Raw genomic sequence first — 26,048 nt, 5'->3', positions numbered from 1 at the left:
TACAGCCAAATGAGATCTTTAATGTTATAGAGTAATACCATTAGGTGAAACTACCTCCTTTTGGGCAGTTTAACAAATGACAACAGATGTCTTTCTTGTAAACATGCCACTTGATTATCCATCAAACTTCTACGTGCATTCATGTGTGCTCTCCACTATATTTCATGAGCAGTGAAAAAATAGAAAATGCTAAAGTTGGTCCCATATGAGGGTTTCTGAATAATTGAGCCACAGTGAATTGGTCTGGATGTGGTCAGATAGAGTGATTAGTGAGATGAAAACTTTTTTTTTTTTTTTTTTTTTAGAGCTGTCTAAATTAGATGCTTAAATGTATTTTAATATTGCCAATAGATGGTATTTCCTCACTATGCAAATGTATCATACTCTTTCCCAAAGTGCTGTAGCGCCCCCAAGTGGCAGTTCAGTGGTACGTCAGCTCTGAGGCAGAGATGGTTTTCTGTCCACCTGCCACTGTGGCTGCTGGATTCCAAAATCTACCAGTCCCTCAACAGATTATTATTGTTTTTTAGGCTTTTTTAAAAGATAATTTCGAAAATTTTGCATATTTAACCAGCATTTGACTGGTGCTAATTTCCAACCCCGTCTTAAGTCTTTTAAAGCTCCATCATGTACTACTGTAACTACAGAACCGATGTGGACTCCTGTAAATAGTGAAAGCTTAAATAGATTCACTGGTGCGACTTAACTGAGTAGTTCAGTAGTTAAGCTATAGACCGTTTTTACTATTATTCAATAACCAATGCATTCAGATGTTAATATAAACTTTTTTACACAAAGTCTGCCAATTATGTTAAGCCACAGCTTCAGTGAAGTTGGTTTCCGTGAGCTTAAAATATTTATTGCATTAAGCTATATTGTCATCATTTATTTACACTAATGCTTCGGGCTTTAAACCAATAGGCGTTAAATGCATCTTTAGTTTATAGCAGATGGCTCTTAATTGCGCAGCTCCATAATGGAGCACATCCACTCTGCTGTTCAGCCTTGTTGCCTGTCGTGATGCCATAACGTTAAATCACTGTAGAAAAAAATACTCGGGGTTGCACACCAGTGGAAGTGCAGTTCAGCTGATGTCCTGTGATTATGGGTGCGCTTTTTGTCATGCGTCTCCTGTCGCCAGCTCTCAGACAATTAACTGTTTCTTTACGATTTCTGCTCATTTCAATTCTGTCAAAATTGCCTGATCTGAATTTGCATGGATGTAAAGTGTTAATATCGAGCTATCAGCTCAAAAACCGCTGCAGATATCCTGTATGTGCAGCTGTTCTGTGGATGCGCGCTCTGGCCCCGGTTGCGCGCACGCTACTTCACAGTAGCGTCATCTGTTTACGTCCCAAACGTCACCGCTACTCTCCTAAACTTCCGGTGTTATGGCTGCTCGCAGGGAAGGTTGACAGCAGCAATGTGGGATATTTTGGAAATGAACGCGTGTGTTTAGGCAGGTGTGTTTAGGATGGCGGTGATTCAGTTGTTCCGGCTGGTTATCTGTCGGCCGGCAGCTCGTGCGACGCTCCGCGCGCACAGGAGGTACAGCAAGGTGCGCGAGCTTGTTACTGCTGCAGTGCGGCTAACGTGAGCTAACAGTGTGTGTCAGAGGTGGAGGTTTTCTCTGGTGCTTTACACGTGTGTGAAGCTGTTTTGTGCTGTCGTAACCAAACTGCCTGTCCAGTTAAATCTGACTTATCTTGTTTATGTAATTTTCAGTTATACTAATCATAATTTAGCACTTGGTTTTGGTAGAGTTTGGATGTAACTAAGTAGATTTACTCGAGTACTGTATTCAAGGACATCTTGAGTGTTTCCAGAATATGATACTTTATACTTTGTGCTATTTTTTTTACTTAAACACATTCATTTAATAACTTTAGTTACTTTGTGAATTTAGATTATTAATACAAATTATTATATGTTATCACAGGGTACGCTGCCCAGCTATATATAAAGTAATTAAAATAAGCTCCACCTTTACCTGCTGCATCATTAACCCTTTCGAACCTGGAGCGGCATAACTTTTCTGAGGCTGCTTTCAGACACTAGTATTTAAACTTTTGAGCAAGTAGTTGTAATTTCTCTTAAAATAAAAAAAAAGGCAATGAGTAACTTTGGAGGAAACGTCCAGCAAATTTCAAGATATAGATTTAGAAAATTATTTTTAAAAAGCTAGGGAAAAATATCCATAGAAATTTTTACAAGTATCATAATAAAATATTTTACTTTTATTTTACAGAGTTTTTTTTATGATCAAAAGAATTATTCACATTTTTAATTACGTCTTTTTCATGTTATTTCCTTGCTTTTGATTTGTTTAATTTAAACTTCCTCGTCTTTTGTTTGGGTCGTGTGCGTGTGTGTGTTAAATGTTAAATTTCATGTAATTCTCCTGTATGTTTTACACATTTCTTGCTTAATTTTTTAAGTTGCTCATTGCCTTTTTCTTCTGTTTTTGAAACAAAAAATCAAGCCATTTTGCCCAGGTTTCATATTGTTGATAGTGATGAACGCAGTAATGCACAACTAATTGTAATCCAGTAATATGATATATATGATTCTGACATGGACCGGTCTGCACAGTGAGTACTTTTAACTCATCAGAGGATTGGTGGTTTAATCCCTGGCTCCGCTTAGTCCGCATTTTGAAGTATACTTGGGCAAAATACTCAATCCCCAAATTGCTCCTGGTGGCTTTTCGGTTAGAGTGTGCGTGTTTTTAAGCTGAGGTAGCACCTTGTATGGTAGCCTCGAGGAGCTGTTGTGTGAATGTCTCATGTAGTGTTAAAGCACTTTGAGTTGTCCAAAGACTCGAATGGCCATTTACCATCCTTTTTACTCTCAGTACTGCAAGTATATTTTGATGTTTATACTTTTGTACTTTTCCATGAGCATGATTTTGAACGTAGGACTTTTAACAGTAATTTTTCTTTATGATGTAGCATCAATACTTGACTTAAAAGAATTACTTCACCCACAAAATGACCATTTTTTTTATCAGTTGCTCATGCTGTGTTACATTGAATACATGAAAAAACAGTTTTACTTGCGTGCATTCACGTAAAACAGTGAACAAATACATTTTTTGATCGATTGGAGACCATGTTTAACAACAGCAAACCTATATTAAAACACCCGTTTACAAACTTGCACGACTGGTGCAGCATAATCTAAGTCTCATTTATCCAGTCGTATGCTCAGTAATTACCAAACATGTATTTTTTACTAAAAACGTTTAGTTTTGGAGTCTGGCTTTCAAGAGCACATAGATAAGTTTCTCTTTCAGTTCAGTTTTAAATAAGGTTTGTTTTTGTTTGAGGCATTTGAGAAAACAAAGTTCTCTTCATGAATACAACATAACATGGCCTGAAGACTGATATAAAAATGGTCATTTTGTGTGTGAAATATTCCTTTAAGTTTGAGATCTGAATACTTCCATTACTGGTTATTGTCGCAGTTTAGGTACAGTGCAGCATTTTCTACAGAAAGCTTGACCTAACCATACCCTCCACTTCGTCTTCCTGCTCTCTCTCTCGTGGTTCCCTAAAAAAACAGAAGTAGTCGCAATATTTTTTTTAATGAATATCTACAAATTCGAAACTTTGGTTATGGCTGCCAGCATTTTGCTTACAGTTTAATATAAGCCAGGAGTGGTTGATAAAGTAAGAAATCATTAAGATAATGTTTTAATTGTATTTCATTCATTATTTCATTTAGTTATAACAGTAATTTAACATAAGAACGAGGAATCACTTCACCGCAATGCAGATATAAAGCTAAAGAATAGATAATCTCACATGGTTCAACTATCACTTTGATTTTATTTTATCAGCATGCACTCTGTTACCAGTATGTAAAGTTTTACCAGTTAAAACAAATGCAGTTTTAAACTACAGCCCCACAATAAACCCAATTATGTTTGATTTAAAAAAGTTTTTACTTCACTTCATGGTTATTTTGGATGCTGCAGTGTGTGGTGTTTCTGATTGTGTTGCTTTTGTCATGAACCTTTTAATCGTCTACATCTTTCTTGTCTTTCTGCAGGTGTGCCCAGCTTTATCAAAGCGACTGCGAGTCTTTGAGGCCCTCAGGGAAAAACATAACGAGAGAGCTGTTGCTGCAGAAACTTGCCTCAGTATCCGGCTGGCTGACGGCCGGACAGTAAAGGGGACAGCTGGTGTCACCACGCCTCTCTTTGTCGCTCAGAGCGTCCGGTAAATACATTTTACAGACGTATCCGCTTTTTGTTTGTTCTTACTTTAGTGACATAATAACAATACTTTTTTATTGTGTCTCTACTTGCAGTGTGAAAGGAGCGTTGGTCAGTAAGGTGAACGGGGAGTTGTGGGAGCTTGGACGGCCTCTAGAGGCAGACTGTGAACTACAACTGCTGGGGTTTGACACAGTGGAGGGAAGACAAGTAAGCACACCTTTTTACGATGATTTTTTTTTTTTTTTTTAAGTTTGAAATATAGCATGGCTGCACATGCTTTGTTTCTCACGCTGCCTTTAAGGTGGATCTTAAACTAAATGATTATGTTTGGGGTTTTTTTCTCCTTTGACTTTAGTAGTAAATATTCTCGGAAGAAGCTACTGGTAGAACGAAACATCAGTCAGTTAAAGACAAAAAATGGATGTCACAAAGTTATAAATAAACTTAAATAAGACACACTGCGCACATTTGCGATTAAACTTTTTGAGACTGGGTACTGAATCCTCAATGTGGATTTCAGTCAAGATCGGGACAGCACTCCAATTATTTATTTTTTTTAATGCCACATGGACCTCTTGGGCCCTTCTTCAGCGTGTGCATTCGGCAATGTTCCAAAGAAAGCCCACAGTTGGGGTTAATTATTAGTCAACACATGAAAACATATACAGTGCACGCCAGTTTATAAAGAAACTTACTAACAGAAAGTTAAAGTCAGATAAGATTGCCAGATTCAACACCAGATATTGTTAATCATGTTTTAATTCTGCTGGAACAAGTAATTCATAAGATGAGCAACGGAGGAGCTAAAGAACATTTCCTTAATATTTAGAGAATTTCACAAACTGTTATTTAGATGTTTTCAAGTTAGTAAGTCGGCGTTTAAAGATACATCAAACACAATTCGATGATCCAATATTATTGATGCAAAGTGAAAACATTGATATATGTTGTCATCTTCTTTTTTTCATGATTTTTTTGGAGTGTCTTTTATTGGCTTTTTAATGGACAGGACAGTTTGAATGTGAAAGGGGGAGAGAGAGAGGTGGCAACATGCAGCAAACGGCTGAGGCCGGAATCGAACCCACGCTGCTGCAATATATATTGACAATATATTGTCATTTTTAATATACGCCTTTAGTTTGAAAGTTTTATGGCACGTCTGTGTCTTCATTTCTTTCCAAGTGAGCGGCCCAGCGACGGGCAGTCAGTGGTGAGCAGCTAAGAAAACGACAACGTGGATATTTACTGATGTCATCTCGTAACGGTTGCAGGCCCTTTAATTAAATCAAATCAAGATCGTTTTGTTTTCAGACTTTGTCATTTCAACAAAGACTGTACAGTTGTCCAAATAATCAATATAATATTGAATCATGATGAAACTTGGGATTTACACTCCTGTTAGTTAGCGGACTGTTCAAAACATGCTCTATATCTTTACACCTCCTCTGTACCTCCCTCCCTGTCGTAGGCAGCATGGAGGACAGGGGCGTGCATCCTGAGCGGAGTGCTGGAGAAGGACTTTGGTGCCGAAGTGTGCAGAGAAGGCGCGTCAGAGCTCGGACTTTACTGTGACCATCTGCTGGACAACAGGTGAGAGACTCATTTAGGTGTCTCTGATACACGACTCCAGCGGGTTTGTTTTTTAGCCACACTGTCGTATACAGTGTCTGTCAAAATATCATCGGACCCTGTGTGGACTAATTGCTTTTGAAAAGTGCTCTGACATACCAAAAGACATTGAGATTATTTCTTCTTCTTTCTGCGTTTGGTGGCTTCCATAGATTTATTCCACCTGCGTTAACAAGTCAAGGTCTTATTTATTTTCCAAATATATCACAAAAACAAATACAGCTTGACCAGTTCATACCCAGCCGCTCACTTCCCAAACACAGAATCATTAACAACTTTACAGCCAGACAAAAAAAGGGAAAAAAGTTCAATAAAAATAACAACAATGAAACAAACAAATAACAAACAACAAATAAATATTTTTTAAAAAAGAGTCACACAGTATGTTGGTAGCTGCCATGTTTTCAACAAAGGAAAGAAGTAGTTGCCAAGTGGCGAAGAATATTCTGGTGGACCTTCAAGTGGTGAATCTGATTTTCTCTAGATGGACATAACACATAACCTCTCTTATATGTTGGGAATAAGATAACCTGTGTGTTTATTTTTCTGTGTCAAAGAAGCAGTGCCCATCAGATTCTTATCTATTAATTATTTTGTGCCGCTCTTATGGGCCCTTTTTCCCGTACAAGGATTATTAAAAAACCTCTGTATAGAGCCTTTGACCTCTTTTTCTTCCCAGTAATCATCTTGAAGCTGGTGCTTCTTGTTCGTTCTTACTGCTGCAGATTTTAATGCTTTCAGCGGTTTACCTGAATCTGTCCTCTTCATACACAGCTCCTTGTCTCTGAGCGATGTGGAGGAGAAATGTAAACAGGCTGCAGCACTCAAACTTCCTCTGTCCAGACTAGAGCTGAATACAGAAGAGGTCCGAGAGCTTTTCCAGGTCAGATATACCCATTTCTGTCGTGATAACAGTACACTTTTTTTTTTTTTTTTTTTTACAGCAGACTTGACTTGTCATTTTAACCAAGACCTACACCAGGTCCCTGGTTTGGCAAAACAGTATGGTCTGCTGTCATTATTGTTGTTAATTGCACCCATGTTTTGCCCTTTAATTATATGTTACTTGGCATTTACACCATCCTTATGTAGGATTGGTGAATTTTTTTTTCACTTGTTTTCTTTCTTTTTTTTAATGAGTTCTCACAGATTATCCTTAAAGGGCTTAGAAGCCTTATGTCGCCAAGACGTCTGTAAATCACAGATACTTCAGAGATGCTACAAAAGCGAATTCACGCAAAACACACCAGAAAGGACCAATAAAGTAAATATAAGTACAGATATGAACCTAGAAAAAACAATTTTTAAAAGGGGGGGAAACAGACGTCATAAATAGAACCAGAATGTCGGGGTGTGTCTTCATGATACTGTAGTCAGTTTTCAAACAAGGATGTTAAAAACATTAAAATAAATAAATAAATAGATAAATAAATACAAAAACTAAAATGATTGCTTTCAATAACTGAAGAATGTACAGGTGTAATATACTCTGTCCAACTTTCCCGTCTGTTTCAGTGCTTGGCCTGTTGCAGTCTAATATTTTCTACTTTATGTAAAACACAGTGAGACCAAGAAGTAGAGTAATATAGAACTGCAATGATGAAACAGTTTGCTCAGGTGCTGTATGCAATTGCAGGTTGTTATTCTGCATTGCTAAATTGCTCAATACCTGTCACAGCTTGTTTTACAGTGTTGCCTTTGATAGCATGAGTGTCAGTGATATTACTCACTGTGGGAGTGGCTCCTGTTTGTGGTGCTCCGTTGATGTTTTCTGTCCCTGTGTTTACTTACTGAGGTCAGGCTCCTTCCAATTGTCCTGCTGCCCACTTTAAACTATAATATATATGAATGTTGTGTGTGTTTTGTGGGTTGTATTTTGTATAGGACAATAAGCTGAGACTGCAGCTTGTTGAAGAGCAGATGAACGGCCCCACCGTCACAGTATACAGGTATTAATACACACACACACACCTGATGTGGACTCACCTGCACTGTCCTCTGAACTCTCACCAAAACATTTAACTTGTGTCAACTTTTCTGTGTGAATCAGGTGTGGAGACAGTGTAGCGGTCTGCGACGGCCCCCTCCTCCCACACACCGGCCTCCTCAAGGTCTTCAAATCACTCCAGGTGTGTGTGTGTGTGTTTGCGTGTGTGTGTCTCCGTCCTCTGTGTGCCTTTTGTGGTTTTATGTACTCTTGACTCTTCTCTCCTTTTGTTTCCTTAATTTTTTTATTACACAGTTCTTCCAAAATTGCCTTGTACCATTTTATCCAATACCATCTTATGGATTGATGGCCAATCCCTTGAAACCCAAACACAGTGTCTGTCTCTTCCTCTTTTTTCCTGATGTAATAGTAATGTATGGTTAAGCTGCTATAAATATTTTCAAATCGGTTTGATATGGAGGTAAAGAACAGACTGGATTGGTATACATAATTTTACCACCCGGTGTCAGTACAGAAGAATACCTCGCACATCTATTTCCAAACACATGCATGGGGGATGGACGAGCAGAATAAAACTTGCAGCATAAACTCCTACACACTGAGCTACATCAAAAATAATGACTTCAATGCAACGTTTCCGTAACTAGACGTTTATCAAGTAGACCCTGATCACTAGCTGTCACTCTTGACTCAGCAGCTGGACTCCAGTGGAACATTATGACACTGTGTCCCAAAAGCAAACAAGCGTCAGACTATCACAGTGCCCCCGTCCACATTGAATCCATTAAATATGTGCTTTGTTATGTCATGGGAACAATCCATATGAATATCAGCTGTGCACTCCAGATCTGAGTGGGAGTGTGACCACTTTCAAGAAGTATGAGTAGTCTACTTGCTATCTTTCTGTGTTTTTTAAACAGGAAGCACACATTTTGTATTGTGATTCTTACAGGAAATGACATTCAATACAGCCAACAGCAAGTAGGTTATTATTAGCGACGTTCATTTATAATAAACTTTCAGCTCTCTGATGATTTCCCTCCAGCTGTCACAAGATTTTACACCGTCAACAGAGGTTGCTGATGTAGGCTACTCTAATGTGCTGAAATTTGTCATAATGACAAATGCCGGTTCAGATGGTTTGCATTAAATCAAACTGGCTTTAGCTTGTGCACTGGTCTCGACCAGCAAAAACAGGAATCAGCTCTCTATAATTATGATTAAAAAAAAAAGACAACATTCAGACAATACCATTAGGACTTTTTTTAGATGCATGATAATCAAGGATAATGTCTTAAACCTCATATAAATTGCAACAATATTTTATTTGGACCCATGTGGTACAGTCTATCCTGTGGGACACATGCTGGTTAAGTGGAATTTTCCTCGTCTTTATTGATCCAGGGAGAGGGAGGAGTTTCCATACTGGGCTTTCACTGGGCAGACTGGTATTCCATGTAAGCCCGGCTGGAAATATCAGCAGCAGGATGTTGTGTTTGTCAGAGGCCAGTTTCCTGTCCTCGGCCCTTACAAACACACTGCCATCCATCAGACGTGCTGTCACTCTCATCGGTTCAGCCTTCCTCTTCTGGTTGACCCTCGCTCTCCCTTTCTCTTTTGACGCCTCTTTGTCAGCTCATTATTTTCTCTCTGCCTCTTCTCCCCAACTTCTCCACCTCTGTGACTCCCCAGCTGTCGCCCGTGACCCTGGCCAGTCAGACAGAGTCCTCAGGTTTGATGCGTCTTTTAGGTGTGGCCTTTCCAGGTGAGAAGGACAAGGTGGAGTGGGAGCGGGAGCAGGAGGAGGCGAAGAGGAGGGACCACAGACGCATCGGGACGGTAAAGACGGAATCTAAATGAGGAGACTAATGAGACAAGATTAACTGAAAAAGCACATGAGGTGTTTTCTGATCATAAATGTTGATGTTTTCTCACAGGACCAGGAGCTGTTCTTCTTTAACGACGTGAGTCCAGGCAGCTGCTTCTTTCTGCCCAAAGGAGCCTACATCTACAACACCCTCACCGACTTTATCAAGGTGAACATTCACTGTGCACGGTCACTGACTCTGTGTAAATGACTTGAATTAATCTGATCGTATACTTCTACTGTATGTAAGAGCATTTTGTGAGAGTTACTTCACCAAAACAAAAAGGCTGGTTTCAAGGTTAATGACCCAGACACACCAAACCGATTTTAAAGAACCAGTGTACTAATGGTGACGAAGGCTGATTTTTGGGTCACTTCACTCCGCCCATCTCTCAACCAAAGTAACTGCGCTTGAACACATCACAACGGTCAACGGTCAACTGGCACAAACACAAGAGGATATAACTCTCAATGCAAGCAGGCAGCGCTAGTCTGTATTCATCATTTAAAAAAGGGAATCCGGGCTGACCAGTAGCTCAGTTGGTAGAGCGGGCCCTCCATGTACAGAGGCTACGTCCTCGCCACAGTGGCAGCAGGTTTAATTCCAGTCTTCCCCTCTCTCCCCATTTTCACACTTTTTCCAATAAAGGCAAAAAAATAATCTTAAAAACAAAAGGGAAACCCGCAATACTGAGAGGATGGATTCAAGACGCTAGGACGTTTACCGTGAGCAAACGAACTAAAACGAAATGAAGCGATGTTGAAATTAGCTACAGACGTTTTTTGTACCACGCTGTAAACATGTTTACATCTGCTGTCAAGTTGGATATTTTATCATCAGTGTCTGTGAGGACTGACTTGGTCTTGGAGCCAGCCTCAAGTGGCCATTAGAGGAACTGCAGTTTTTTGCCTAATTTTCCAGCACCGAGCGAGTTGTCGTGTGCTTCAAATTAACTGAAACTATAATTTTGTTCAGCACTGCTTGTGCAGCTTAAACTGAAATAGCCCACATCAGAATGTTTCATTTATTAGGTTAAAAATGTAATATTGTCCACCATAACATCTCACACAAACAAAAACATGCACATTACATTAACATAACAGTAAATGATGCTGCGCTGATTGTTTCCCGGGGACGTACACGTTCATGTCAGCTGTCAGGATATTGCTGTGGTTAACCTTCAAGTATTGCACTGTTGTAACAGTCTGCCCTCGTTGTGCACTCATTGTCACACACATCCTTCCTTCCTGACTCTGTCTTGTAGAGCGAATACCGAAGGCGTGGATTCAATGAAGTCGTGACCCCGACTCTGTACAGCACTGCATTATGGGAGCGCTCGGGCCACTGGGAGCACTACAGCGAGAACATGTTCACTGTGACATCAGAGGGCACTCAGACCTACGCTCTCAAACCCATGAACTGTCCTGCTCACTGGTACACACACACACACACACACACACACACACACACACACACAGACACACACACACACACACACACACACTCCTGCACTCTTGGGTCTTTATAGAGACAAAGCTTCCTTCTCTTGTTTTTAGTCTCATGTTTGAGCAGCGTGTTCGCTCGTGGAAGGAGCTTCCTCTGCGATGGGCCGACTTTGGGGCGCTGCATCGTAATGAGCTCTCCGGAGCGCTGGGAGGTCTCACTCGTGTTCGAAGGTTCTGCCAGGATGATGCTCACATCTTCTGCACACCTGAGCAGGTACACACAACACACGTGAGCATGCACACATTGCTTTGTTGCAGACTTTTCTTTTCTAGGCCACTGTGTGCTTCTTAAGGTGCTGTAAGTGGGGTCAAACCTGTGAATGGGACACACGTGGGACCATATTACAGTGGTTAGATGGGCTGTACAAATAACTCCCGAGACATTCCGTGAGGCCTCAGCCTGGATGAATGACGGCCTTTGTCCTGGTCAAACATTACACCTCCATATGTGCATCACTGTGGCTGCACAGTCGGTGTAACCCTGCTCCCCTACATAGCTCTGGACTGTTCCCATGATTCTGATTGCGCTCCTCCAAACCTCCTGTCTGCGTCCTGTTAATTCGCTGATCATAGTCACAGGATACTTATCACTCTGTTAGTTTCTGAAATACTAATTGAATCTCTGGGGGCTTTCCAGTAAATACATAGGCAGATTTCTTTTTCTTTCGTCCAGTTTGAAAGTTAAACTCTCATGTTGTATAGCTTATTTGGTGCAATTATTTTTTAAACATCTGTGCAACACCTGGGTTCAAGGCACTGTGCAATTATCAATCAACCACCATAGTCTTCATTTTGTTTACATCTGCTTCTCCTTGAGATCACATGAGGGGGTGCATTCATGTGTCCTCGGGCACAGTAACTTTAATCATATTCTGTAGTGTATGATGCGCCATTATTTTCAAGTCTTGTAGGCTGTGCATTTTAGAGAGTAGAGAGAAAAACATCTGTGAATTATCTGATTTTAAGACTTGTGTAGTCTGAGCCCAGTTTTAAATGTCATCATTCACATTGTGTCCTCTCGTTGCCCTTGTTTTCAGCTTCTTTTCATTCTTTCTCTCCAGCTTGAAGAAGAGATTGTGGCGTGTTTGGACTTTGTGAGGAGTGTGTATCAAGTATTTGGGTTTTCCTTCCACTGCCTCCTGTCTACACGTCCTACACCATGCCTCGGGGAGCCTGAGCAATGGGATAATGCTGAGCAGGTACACACACAATTTCACATGTAGGTTAAGACTGGCCCAGCCGTTCAAATGTAAATGCACCTATACTGGACCCAATTAATTACAGCTTTAAAAAAATGAAAACTTCAAACGAAATGACACAGTGTAATGATATCCACATTCGCGAGGTACTTTTCATTAGAGATCTGCGCCGTGTCGGGCTGCTGGGTAGATGTATATCTCTAAATCCCTATGGACACATTTTAAATAGGCACAGCAGCAGTTCAAGCTGATTCAATTGAGTGAAATTGAACATTATGGTTCCAAGCTCCCACAGCTCACACACACACACACACACACACACACACACACACACACACACACACACACACACACACATACACACACACACACACACAGACCAACACAGCAGTCATAATGTGCATTAATGTACTTACATTTTCTAGTACACCTACTTACTTACTGTGCTCTATGGTGTGTGTGTGTGTGTGTGTGTGTGCGAGAGCAGCAGTTGGAGAGGAGTCTGCAGCACTTTGCTGAACGCTGGGAGTTGAATCCAGGCGACGGAGCTTTCTACGGACCAAAGGTCAGTGAGCAACATACAATAAATTAAGCTGATTTCCACACGAAAGGCCGACACCATAACAATTTTTCTGTATATGACTACCATGGCCAAAAGAGTTCTTGATACCAATATTATTATAATATCTATAGAATTATTATTTTTTTGGCATTTTTGCCTTTATTAGATAGGACAGATCAATATTGTGAAAGGAGGAGAGAGAGGGGGTGACATGCAGCAAAGGGCCGCGAGCTGGAATCGAGCCCGCGGCCGCTGCGGCAAGGACACTGCCGGCATTTATGGGGCACCTGCTTTATCCACTCAACCACCGGGTGCCCCATCTATAGAAATTTTGTGGGAAAAAAAGTACATTTTGTGTCTTTTTTGGCAAATGAAGCAGCATTTAGTTTTTATTCACCACATATTTGGTATAAACTCCTAGAAAATTGCAGGTCCACTGCAACTCTAAGGTCATTCAAATCAAGGCTGACGACTTGCCTGCGGCTTATTAAATCAAATATTAATTAATTTCTTGCACTGCACGGTAACTTTTATTTTTGTCTTAATATTTCTTTCTTTTAGTTTGCTTTTATTTCCTCCTCTCTAGCTCTGTAAGCATTGCATTATATGTCCTTTTATTATGCATTTCCTTCGCTTTGTGTCGTGATGCGTTTGATGTGTTATATCGAGCACTTTGAATTGCTTTGTTGCTGAAATATGCTTTATAAATAACTTGCCAAGGTACATCACAAACTCAAAAACCAATTACTGTCTAATATGCAAATGCCAACAAAGAAACGTGAAAACAGCAGCACAGAGCGAACTTATTACACACGATAACAAATCTCAAGCAGACGGAATATATCTTTCAGCAAACTTCAATCAAACCTCAGATTCATATGAAAACACTGCGAACATGCTGTAACATCTGAGTCTGACTGATGCTCACACATGTGGCTGATACTCTACAATGTTGCCAGACACCTTGATGCGCACTGCTTTTTCACCTGTCGTAGCGGAAGCTGCGGTGGTGGGCAGGACTTAGTACCAAATCTGAAATTTCTCAACGAGAGAGATTGGATAGATGTGCTTCCAGCCTCTTTTTATAGTTTTGTTTACTTTTCAAGTGGGTAACATGTTGGGAGACTATTTGCAGGCATCTCCTGCACACTGTCTAACTTGCAAAAGAAAAGAATTTACTTAGACTTTTCGGTAACTAGACCTTCATCAGGCAAATAGTGCCAGGACTGTTTGCTTGATCAAGGTGTGGTCTCCATATTGTGTCCTACTTATCCCTCTCCTACGCACCTATGGATGTGCAAATTATTCTTTTGTTGTGGAAAACCACATTAAACAAACTATTAATCATGTTGTGTTTTTCCATACTGAAATATGTGTCTAAAAGGAAACCTTAATAAACAGATATATCGATCCTCTAATCTGAATCTCAGGAAGAGAGAGTCAGATTTAGTATTTCCCCAGCTGGTGAACTCTTAAACATACTGTATTAACTTAATGATTCACAATCTCACCTTTCATCTTAGCTCACAGATTTTTTTAGAATCAGTTTTGTCACAGATTAGAGAGAGACGCAGACCTCCTTTTCCCTCTGGCTCTGCAGAGAGACATTTCTGAGCATTAAATGTTACAGTTCACACTGTCCTCTAAAACAGGAACAACCATAAAAAAAGAAATCTGTGATGGTTGTTCACAGCGCATAAATAGCTACTTGTGTTTTATGAAAATAGAAAGTGGCTTGACTTGCGATTGACCTCGGTTTCCTTGGAGTCGATTCCATTTTTCTCTTTGCAAGAAGTCAGTAAGCTTGAAGAGGAAGTCAGCTTGAGGCAGACGTTACATGATCGAGCTCATGTGGAGGCACAGAGAGTGGAGGTAGGTCAAGTCAGGGTGGGGTTACATACACACTAACACGCTCCATGTAATAAACAAACATTCCTCACAGCCATCTAGCTAGGGTGTGTTAGCCACAATTAGTTAGATCAGCTTCTCTTGGATGCAGTTTTGTTACCATTTCTGTCCACAAAAATGCAGATTGTCCCCCCGCAGCATCTGATTTGTAGATCTTGGCTGGAACAGAGAGGTGAAGCCCGACACTAACACACTCTTACATGTTTCATCACAGATTGACATCCAGATCAAAGACGCTATTGGCAGACAACACCAGTGTGCCACAATCCAGTTGGACTTCCAGCTGCCGATCAGATTTGACCTTCAGTATGTCGGGTGAGTCATAAATATCAGCGCTTCACTACATCAGTAGTGATTTAAATCTGCCACTGGCACAGTTTCACGTCTGTTTGATGAACCCACGAGCTGTATGTGATGTCCTGTAGGAGTTAAAATGGCAGAAGTCCAACGCCATGGGGACCTAATTTGATCATGAAAGCTGAGTCCTGTTATTGGATTTATCAGTTTACCTCCTAGTTAGTAATTCAGCCCTCCCTCCCTCATGCTCTCATTATATCCAAGTGTTTTTGTCAACTCTGTTCAGTAGTGAGCACTTTTGTTAAAAAAAAAAAACAACCTCTATCGCAGTATGTTTAATTATATGTTGTAGCTAGGGTTGCAGGATATGCCAAAAAAAAATCATAATTATTTTGTCAGACATCGTGATATGAGTTGTGGTTTTCGTGGCATTAGTATTTTTTTCATTTAATTTTCACTTAAAAAAATATTAAAATGATGATTTTTGCTCGGGTCTGTAACAAACAAGCATGACCTCTTGGGTCTGGAAAAACTGAATTGTAGGCCATCGCATCTGTAGCACCACATAGCTTCATTTTGGTATGTTTTGACACAATTTACCTTTATCCAAAAATTGCAGCTCCTACAATATGGAAATTGCACTTGTACTACTGTGAGTGAGATAATAGTATAATTCTGCAGCCCCAGTTATAGCATTGATATTTGTCATGATATATTACGTTTGACAGTATACCACTTTTGCTTAAAAATAACAGGGATGTCTGTTTTTTGTTAATCCAGCAAATATTTTATACATCATTGTACTTTTTGCATAAAACAAGTAAAGTAAAGTAAATGCTGATAACAAAATAATAGTAATTTCTATAGAATAATGACACCATCTGCATTTAGACCCTGTTCACGTTCATTATGCAGTTCTGTCTGTGTTTGGAAGATTTATAGCACAAAGGAAGCGTGTCAACCGTTGTGCAACAAAAACAGGAAGAGGATAGTCCTTTTGTTTTCCCCGTAGCTAACGGTAACTATGCACACTTACCAAACAATCAATGTAAACTCTTTACAGTTTATGCCATTACGTTACAACTTTTAGAGAAGTTAAGTCCCTTCCCTTTATTTTGACCATAAGGGGACCTTATTTTTGAAAGAAAAAACAAAAAAAAAACGGCGAGAGACAAACAATTTTTTGATCCCGAAATGTGCCATGAATACACACATGATGACATGATGTTAGGCAGTTAATTTTGCAAATCAATAAGGTTATAGTTTGTCATAGTACCATTTTAGTTTTGTGTGAAAACGCTCAGTGAACTACATCTCTGAACTCTCATGATAGATGTCACAAACACCAGCTAGCCAGGTAGCTACGTTTTGTACAAAAATGTACAAGTTTTTGTACAAAGTTTTTTTACGTGATGTCTTCTTTTATCAGCCGTGAAAGAACGAGCAGAACCTGTTGCATGTGTACGTACATCCTGGAACGAAACAGACAGCATCATTGCTCCAACAGGAGAGTAGGTTATGTGGTCATTTGTGCGACTTTGTGCGTGTAGTTTTTTAAAGAGTTTTCACAGTCTTACACTTTAACAGTTTCTCATAAACTACAACTTTCTTGACTTCAAAGATGATCTTTTACATCAACAAACGTGTAATTCATGGCACGGTTCAAACAGGATAAAATAATTATTTGTCTTTCGACATTAACTACCATACGTAATTTTTCTGAAATAATGTCCTATGTTTGTCCACCGGAAGGGGAGGGACTTTTTCTCTTTATCCTAAGTAGCTGACATGGTGGTTGGTGGAACAACCCAAGTAAATTTGGAAACTGTGACAGTTACTCGGCTCTGAAAGCAAAAACTGAAAGCAATGTGCTGTAGGGGGATAATTGTTGAAAAGCTGTCTGTTTCCGATTTTATGCAGTGTTCCCAAGGAGCTTTAAAAAGTCTTCAAAAGGCATTGAATTCATTAATTTTAAAAATAAGGCCTAGATTGGTATTAAAATGTATTAAATCAAAAAATGCTAAGTCATGGTAAGTAGGATTATATGAATTGTTTTTTTTTTTTCCGATGTTGCATTGAAAAATCTCAAAATAAATGGTAGTATCAATTTAAAAAAAAATAATTACCAAATCCTTCTTCTTAAACTTTTCATGATAGGAATTAAAGAAGTGGAATCCCAGATACAGAATGAGACACAGAAAATCGGTAATAAAACCGGCTAATAAATGCTGGGTATTTCCCAATTCTAATCAGATCTAACTTTTTCACACGATCAAAAATATCATGTTTATTATTACAAAAACTGCTATAAATATGTTGGTTCTTGTTGGGTTTTTAAAAAAAAATTTTAATTGTAAAATTGGTCTTAAATTTGATCCCAAATGGCATTAAATAGTTTTACAAAATATTAAATTTAATTTGCCTTAAGCTGTAGGAACCCTGTTAATGGATAGCTGCTCCGATATAAAATTTCTGATAGCGTTCAGATTTACACAATATGGCATTATTTATTGTCATATCATCCAACCTTTACTTTTTTTCTTTTTAAATTTTGCTCAGTCGGGATGGACAGTTGCACAGGCCAGTGATGGTCCACAGAGCCGTGCTGGGATCACTGGAAAGGATGATTGCTATACTGGCTGAAAACTTTGGCGGAAAATGGTGAGAAGTGGTCAGATATATTTTATTAAGCTGTGTGTTGTACATTCATTCATTTATTATATTCATATTTGGTTTATTTGCTCATTTCAGTGTGCAATAACAAAACCCATGATTCTCTTTTTCTCATAATACGTCTACACATTACATGAACAAACAGGAGCAGGAAGAAAAAAAATACCCTTTTCTTACTAATAACAGATGCAATTGTAAATACAGATACAAATAGACAATCTTTTTATCTTTACCTCTCTGGTTTTAGGCCGCTGTGGTTGTCCCCAGCGCAGGTCATGGTAATTCCTGTGGGGGGCAGCAGTGAGTCGTACAGCAAACAGGTCAGTCAGTGATGAAGATTTCCTTCTGGCACATCAGCCGACCAAGTGCGCCTTTTTTTCTTTTTCTTTCTGTTGTTATTAATCTGCTTGTTTAAGTGAGACGAACAGATACAATCTTTAAAGAAGTGCATGTCTCCTGTTAAGGTGGTCCAGCAGTTCCGTGAAGCTGGCTTCATGGTGGATTTGAATGACGATCAGGGAGCAACCTTAAACAAGAAGATTCGCTCCGCTCAGCTGGCCCAGTACAACTACATATTTGGTAAAGATGAATAATTGGATGAAACTGTTGCTACTTATCTTACTAAAGCCTGTCTGTTAAGTTCACTCCCCATTCATGCTGTTACTGATTATGACTACATATTATTTTTGTGTTTCTGTCCAGTGGTGGGAGATAAAGAGAGTGAGAGTGAAACAGTGAATGTGAGGAGCAGAGGGGGTAAACAGCTGGGAAGGAGGCCGACAGAGGAGGTGCTGACATCCCTCACACGGCTACGAGACACTAGGAGCAACACAGACGAGTTCTGATGGAAAAGGTCCTGGAAATAATGAGTCACTAATGTAATCGATGTTACATGTTCAAGCTGTTATACTTCAGCTTTGTCTGAAGAAACGGCTGCTACAGTTTGTAATAAAAGTGTATAAAACATTCCTCACATGTTGATAATGGCGTCCTCTGATGAATCCTAAACAGTACAGAGAGATTTAAAGCTATTTTAAGATCGCTATCAGTCAGAAATTACCCGGTCGCAGTGGCAATTTGTTCACTAAAAGCCGTTAAATATGCGAAACCCCCGCTTATGTAAGTGCGTGTCATGATATCAGAATAGAAAACCAGGCATACCTTTAAAAGACTGGAAGAAAGGGAGGATACACAGGGGGATTTGACTAAAATAGGAGAGGGAGCAGCAGTGTCAGGGCTGTGTGTTTTCATGTGTGTTTAGTGGAAACAGTCAAGTCAAGGTAAAGGTCAAAAGGATTGGAAGTTTTTCCTCTTTAATTGAGAGAGGGCAGCAGGATGGAAAAGACATCAGTCACAACAGGGACAGCGAGGGCGAAAGGGAGGTGTCTGCTCCGAGAGGATAACCCGAGTCGACTGGACAAAAGCAGCTGCTTCACTGAAGCTGCTTGTTAAACAGGTGGAGGGACTGTGTGGTTTGTTCTTATGGACGTCTTTTAGTAGGACAGAGGGGAAAGGTGAGGCGAGTGCATGAGGAAGCATCTGCAAAAAGTCAGACACCGGTCGTCTCAGATTGAAAAAATGTCTCAAATAAACTCAGATTAAACAAACTCGATGACATCCATGTTCCCAACATTCAGATGTAATTGTGAATGGATATATACTCTTGAGGGGTGTTTGTAAGAAAAACTACAAAATCCTCATTTCTTCGCAGGCTGTAGCTGCTTGTAGTGCTTCGTGGGAATCACAGAAGGCTGTTAGTAGACCTGTGGCTCAACATTATGGTGTTAAATGGTCAGTTGAATTCAGCTTTATTGTCATTTTGCCATACATTTATTTGCAGAGCAGCATGAGAGCATTTCTCAACATTTCAGAAGCAGAACACAAAAACAAATATCATGAAAAGACATTATCATTGCAAACAAACTCTTAAAACTAAAAGTAAAACAAAAAACACTTGACACCAAAAATGCTTACACTGTTTGTTTAAAAAAGACTTAACTCTAAAAAAAAAACACTCAAAAATTCAACCCACCACTTCCAAAAAAAGAAAGAAATCTTGTTTAGGCCTTCAGATATTCTTAGTTATATGTCAGAGTGTTTTGCGACGTCTGTCTGAAATTTCTGCCTGCATTTCAACGTACAGGTGTTATGACATTTGTGCTGCTCAGGATGTGAAAAAAGGACACGTAAAGGGATACTTGGCTGATTTTAACTTTGTATCAGCATGTGGGAGATGTGTGTAAATGAACCGTCGTAAACTTCACTCTATCTAACCAGTGTTCAGATCTCCCGGCTAAACTCTGCTAAAGCGTATTGTGTCATCTGGCGAAGTTCTGCTGTTTCTCAAGCGCTCGGCCTTGAAGCCAATTTTTGTAGAGGCTGAACAGTGGAGTTACAACTCTGGAGTCGACTTTCCCATTGACTTACATTGGCAAAGAGACGTCTGTTAATTGTGGTCACATTTGTTTTGAGTGTTACAACGTCTCAAAATGACACATTGGGATTTGGTCGATCCGATCCGATAATGTTACTTTACAAAATTGCTAATGATAAAGTTTGAAAGTTAACTCCTTGTTATTTCGTTTATTTAGCTTTCGACTCGTTGCACCTTGAAAATCAATGCATTCCAATAGCCGATAAATTTTATCCATTGGCGGTTTTAGGTTAACAGAGTCCTCCGGTGGTTTTTGCAGCCGTGGTGAAAGTGGCCAAACAATCCTGCAACTGCCATCAGATTAAAAATGTAAATCTTGATTGTTGCTCCGAACTATGTGACATTAGCTCGAGAGTACAGTTTTTAAAAAAAACGAAGTACAGACATTTCTCATACAGTCAAAACTGTTAAAACCAAAACTTCAGCATAAAATATTTCACTTAAGTAGAACTCCATTACTTGTCGTAAGAAGCTCATTGAGAAAAGGTCTTTAACTTTTAAGAGACGGACAGCTCTTTGTGGTTTTCCCACGAGGACTTCCCTTATATTACAGCCCAGATAAACATCTATGACTCCCTGAATGAATTCTCTTTATTGTCTCACTATTAAACTGTAGTAAAAAGCTTTTTTTCTTTTCACTCCCCACGGCAGATTTCTTTTTCGGTAAACCCGTTTAGCTAAAAATAATTTCCTATGAACTCTGTGTGACTCCACCAGTTGAATGAAGGATTGCTGTGTGTGTGTGTGTGTGTGTGTGTGTGTGTGTGTGTGTGTGTGTGTACACAGAGAACAGATAGTCGGGGTAGAGGGTGGGTGCACTGGGGAAGTGAGGAGAGCGACTGGAGCCTGATATTGTAATCTATAAGTTAAGATTCCAGTGTTTACTGGAGCTAATGGTCTGTGTCATCACTACGCAACTACTGTGCAATGCCGGCTGGTATCGGCGTCGTTTTTTATCTTCTCATTTAGCACTAAGCTGACAGAGAAGTTAGAGGCTCGCTACAAGCACTACTATAAATACTGACATGACAACGAGAATAAATCTGTAACAACTCTGTTTTGTTCCCAAGGCAGTCATAAAGGGTCAATTCATCCAGATTCCCTAATACATATTTTCTGTGTTTACCCCCTCTGGTATGTAGCCATTTTTGGTTTTGCCTGCCATGTGTTTGGGATATGAAATTTTTGAGTGAAATATCTCTAAGGATTACCATTACATTTGGAGCAGACATGCGAGTCCCCCTCAGGATGAATCTTAACAGCTTTGATCTGATTTTTCATCTGCGGTGAGACTATCCTTAAAAAGATTACAGCAAATAAGGTATTTTTTATGATGGCCTTTGAAGAAGACAGTAAATTACTTACATAAGTTGTCCATTTGCCTGTCTCTGAGTTTATTGATTTGTCACTATTTTATTGGCAAAAAAAGACACAAAATCTAAGTTTTTGCTTTGGAATTTCAGTTTGTTTCGTTATTTGATTATCACAGTGCTGTAGTTGCCAGTTAATACAAGTATCGACTATTTGCTTATACCTTAAAATCTGATGGTCGTTTGTTATAATTATTGTCTGATGTTACAGTAAATTGAGTCTCTTTAGATTTTGAAGTGTCAGTCAGACAATACAGGACATTTGAAGGCATCACTTTTAGCTCTTGAAAATGAGATTTCCCATTGGTTTTTTTTGTGTTTTAAGGCTCTGACACACCAAACCGGCATCAAAGAACTAGCAACAACAAAGCCAACTGATGCGTTGCCTCATGTTGTCAGTGTCTTGGCCAAAATGTTGCACATGAACAAACTGCAAAGACCACAGCCGACGGCCAACTAGCGTGTACACCAGGTCTCATTCATGCAACGTGAGGAGGGCAAATTTATGTGTTAAGTGTTCTCAGAGGGAAATATTTTCTGGCATCCATCAATGTGTTAGTAGCTCCAATCTTTTCATAGGTACTAATATCTACACCTGCTGCTGACTACTCATAGTGCTTGTGTAAATAAGGAATGCACAATAGCAAATATTGCTAGTCATTCCTATTATGATCCGTTAAGTTCACAATATGCAGATACCTTTGAGAGATTAAAAAAAGAACACATTTAGCTAAATTAGTTGGCAATTAGCGGATTCAGTGAAAAAAAGATCAGTGATGGCCGTCAGCGATTTATGAGATCGTCAAATAGCTGAAAATACCGAGCCGAGCCAGACCAAGCCCGAATCTCTCTATTTCTCGAGGCGAGGAGGAGAGGGATCTGCTGTGTGCTGCTGCCATTGGAGATATCTATCAATCAATCAGTCAATGAATATATTTAAAATATATGTTGATAATATGTGTTTGATTTACTTAATATATAAATAAATAATAATTAAAAAATTATTTTCTGTCACACCATTAGGCTAATAAAAGAAGAAAATATTTTTCTTAAGTCCACTTTGCCAAAATAACTTCAATCTCGGCCTCAGAAAACTTTTTCTTTCCGTCTTCCTCTGTTTGCGACATGTTTGCAGGATGCATCTGTCCATAGCAGTTTCCACCTCCTTATATGGCTGTTCTTTGGTGAGGATGTATGCAAATTACTAACTAGCAGGAGTCAGTTGAGTTTTCTGCTGCTTTCATGAATCAAGTGTAGGTTTTTAGTACTAAGGTGTTTTATGCATAAATGTACTCACAGATTTACTAATATTTGATGAATGAGACGCTTTTGCATGAGAGGACAGAAAGAAAGAAAATTAATATTAGCTCATGTAACAAGTTTGTGTTGATCTCGCTTCCTCTTAACTTTAGTCTTTTGTTTGCCTTCCTAACTTCTGTTTCTTGTCTCACGCGCTCAGCTGAACCACCGATCACGGTGATTTAATTGAAGGACTCAACACACACTGACGGCCCAACAATGACCGATGGCCAGCTTGATATACTGTTAATCACTTAAGCTAGAAAATAACTATTCGATGCAGCTATGGCTGGGTAATATATTGATATTATATCGATGTTGTGATATGAGACTAGATATCGTCATAGATTTTGTATATTGTAATATCACAAGTGTTGTTTCTGGATTTAAAGTCTCTTGTTCTTTGGAAAAAATAGCTTTTCTAAACAAGGGCACCCTTAGCAACTGCTTATATGGCTTAATGGCGAGGGCCAGCTCTATTTAGTGATGAATATCTGTACTGTGGCGACGTTCTTGAGGTTTGAAGCCAAGTTCTTAAGGAGCTTTTAGCGTTCACTACTGTGACAGAGAGTTTGTCCTAATAGAGAAGCACTTTGGGAACCAAACAGCAGTCGTAAAGTGACCGATTTTGAGATGACTGTTGTTCTGGAAGTCCAGTTTTCCTGGAGGGATGCAGGGTGGTGGTGACCCAGGCAGGGAGGCAGAGCCTGAAGGGAGGAAGATAAACAGGCTGCCCTGTATTGTTCTCCTGGTATCACAGAGAAACTGTCAGCTTGACTGATTGAAGGCTGAACCTCCCAAAATAGGCCCTGTGAGGCCGGACTGCCTTTCCCTTCCAGCCTGTTATAAATAACCCCTGTGTGTGGGGGTGGTAAGGGTGGGTGGGTGTGCTCATGCGTTTTATGTGTGTGTGTGTGTGTGTGTGTGTGTGTGTGTGTGTGTGTGTGTGTGTGTGTGTGTGTGTGTGTGTGTGTGTGTGTTTTGGAGTAAGGGCAAGAAAGAAAGGGAGTGTGTGAGGAGAGAGAAATGTGAGCTCTGCCATGGTGGCTTTAGAAAGTGAAGCCACTGAAAACAATAACAGGAGATCTGAGGGGCTCAGAGCCAAACGGTGACAGGGACCCAGTGGTCAAGACCCTCTTCTGACCTCTTCTCAACACACACACAGAGACACACACACACACACACTGATTTGGACTATTAGTATACTCCCTGGTGTGTGTGCTAATGTTGGGATTGAGGCTTGTAAATGACCACCTGAGGGAATATCACTTGATCATTTGGACTGTTTACTCGTTTCAACAGGTGTTCTGTGGCGAAATGTTGGTTTTTTTTTTAATGCAAATGTATGACAGCAGTGCAGCACTAGCACGCATATAAAACACCTAACTCTGCAGCTGGGTGGTGGACCGCTTGTTTACAGCGCCCGGCAACAATCATCTAAAAAAATCCGTTCTTTTAAATGTAAACCAGCGGAATAAAGTTGTCAGAAAGCTTTCTTCTTCGACCCCAAAACCTCAGCCCACCCGCATTGCCAGGCCTAACAGTCTCGGCTCTCTTTCTCGCCAACTCCCTCTTCGTCTCTGCTTTCCCCCTCAGTCTTCTGGGTCCAGTAACTCTGCTCAGCTCAGCCCCAACTCTCAGTTTATACAAAGAGTTTTCGGGGGTATGTTGCTTCTTATTTGATCTGGCTGCTCTCTCGACCCGTCAGACGGTCTCCGCTTTAATCCGCCGGTGTGCAGCTCACGCCTTTGATTTGTGCTTGCACTCGGCTTTACATTAATTTAATAGATGCTCCTGCATGCATGCACTCACGCTGAGCTGGTGACTGCGCCAGTTCAGGGAAGTCACACTCACAAAGACACACAGATAGCTCTTAACGGAGCACAGTAGTGTACAGTCTGAACCTGGCCTCAGTCAGCTCCCAAGTATGTCTGCTATGCTCAACACACTGCTGACCTGATTTCCTATCCCGCTCTCATCAGAGCGGGATACCTAGAGAGAAGAGAGAGCAGGCCGAGGCCAGAGAAAGAAAGTCTCTCTGTGCAAAAGAGGCATTTGGTTTATTGTTCTAGCCAACCTGTTGAATCGCTCTCAGGAGGGAGGAGTTTATGGGTTCAAGGGAAGGTCGGAGGTCATGTTGACTCTTGGGCCCTTTTAGTAAGCGGAGGAGAATAAACCAAACCCCTCTGTAAATTTACAAATATTTACAGTCGCCGTTCTCCTCCCGCTGCAGCTCACTGTAAATTCTCAGTTTTTCATGAGAAGGAGAAGAAGGGAAGGCTCTGGAGGCTAGCATCAGTTTTGAATTTGCTTGCGTGACTTTGTGCCAACCCATGTGGAAGACGCCCATGCTCTGATATCCCACACTGCTGCTTGTGATGTTTAAATGTTACAGGATGCAAAAGCAGACCATAGAAATGTGACAGAAAACTCGAGGGTGGGACGAACATCCAGACTTCCAAGATGCAAGTTAACTATTTAGAAATGACAGCTGATAGCTGCAAGAGTTGATTCACTGCTCGCACAACGTTTTGGGATGTGAGGAGAATCAAAATGATGTGATGATTACCAGAAAGCCATTTATCCCTGCACAATCATGGAATTAACTCAATAAACCAGAAGTTTATTGAAGGATGCAGCTATAGCTGTAACTGAAGCCACATCAGAAAGCGTTCGTTCAAAATTCAGCCCTACATTATCGACTGCACGTTAAATAAACTTTCACTCCCTTCCCCATCTCAGTATGCTGTGCAGACACTAGTGAAGCCTTGGGGAGTAAGAGGAGGAGACGCTGACCTCAGACTTTGACCTCAGGTTGTTTTCAAGATTCCTGCTTGTGGAGGTAACTTAAACCTGGTCGAGCGAAGGAGAGACTGAGTGGTCAGTTCATGCAAGGCTAAAGGAGGAGAGGAGGTGCTTGAGTGCGCGGCCAAATCCTTGACGTAGATGTGGCTCAGGGCACGTTTGAAATCTTGCAGGAGTTTATCACGAAACTCTGTTTCATAACTGTGACTGTGTATGCTGTATAATTGTTTATTTTCAAATATCTTTGACTGTAAATATATGTGAGAGTTGATTTGTAGTTACCTAACTATTTGACAAAAATCCAGCTTAACCGTGTGTGTGTTTGTGAG

General features: G+C 40.2%; 1 protein-coding gene across 1 annotated transcript; it reads left to right on the top strand.

The window, feature by feature from the left end:
- Positions 1-1,355: 1,355 nt before the first annotated feature.
- tars2 (threonyl-tRNA synthetase 2, mitochondrial) lies at positions 1,356-18,780 on the top strand. The gene is made up of 18 exons (XM_042490707.1): positions 1,356-1,558; positions 4,054-4,223; positions 4,315-4,429; positions 5,691-5,812; positions 6,626-6,734; positions 7,736-7,800; positions 7,902-7,980; positions 9,492-9,638; positions 9,737-9,835; positions 10,932-11,101; positions 11,224-11,386; positions 12,234-12,371; positions 12,859-12,936; positions 15,056-15,156; positions 17,698-17,799; positions 18,059-18,131; positions 18,276-18,390; positions 18,514-18,780. Exons 1-18 carry the CDS (start codon positions 1,475-1,477, stop codon positions 18,654-18,656), a joined length of 2,073 nt encoding a protein of 690 aa, XP_042346641.1. The 5' UTR covers positions 1,356-1,474; the 3' UTR covers positions 18,657-18,780.
- The last annotated feature ends 7,268 nt before the right edge of the window (positions 18,781-26,048 follow it).

The sequence above is a fragment of the Plectropomus leopardus genome, chromosome 7 (assembly GCF_008729295.1).
Source record: "Plectropomus leopardus isolate mb chromosome 7, YSFRI_Pleo_2.0, whole genome shotgun sequence".
Classification (NCBI taxonomy): Eukaryota; Metazoa; Chordata; class Actinopteri; order Perciformes; family Serranidae; genus Plectropomus; species Plectropomus leopardus.
The sequence above is the reverse complement of the archived record's forward strand: the minus strand, read 5'-3'. Positions and strand labels throughout refer to the sequence as shown.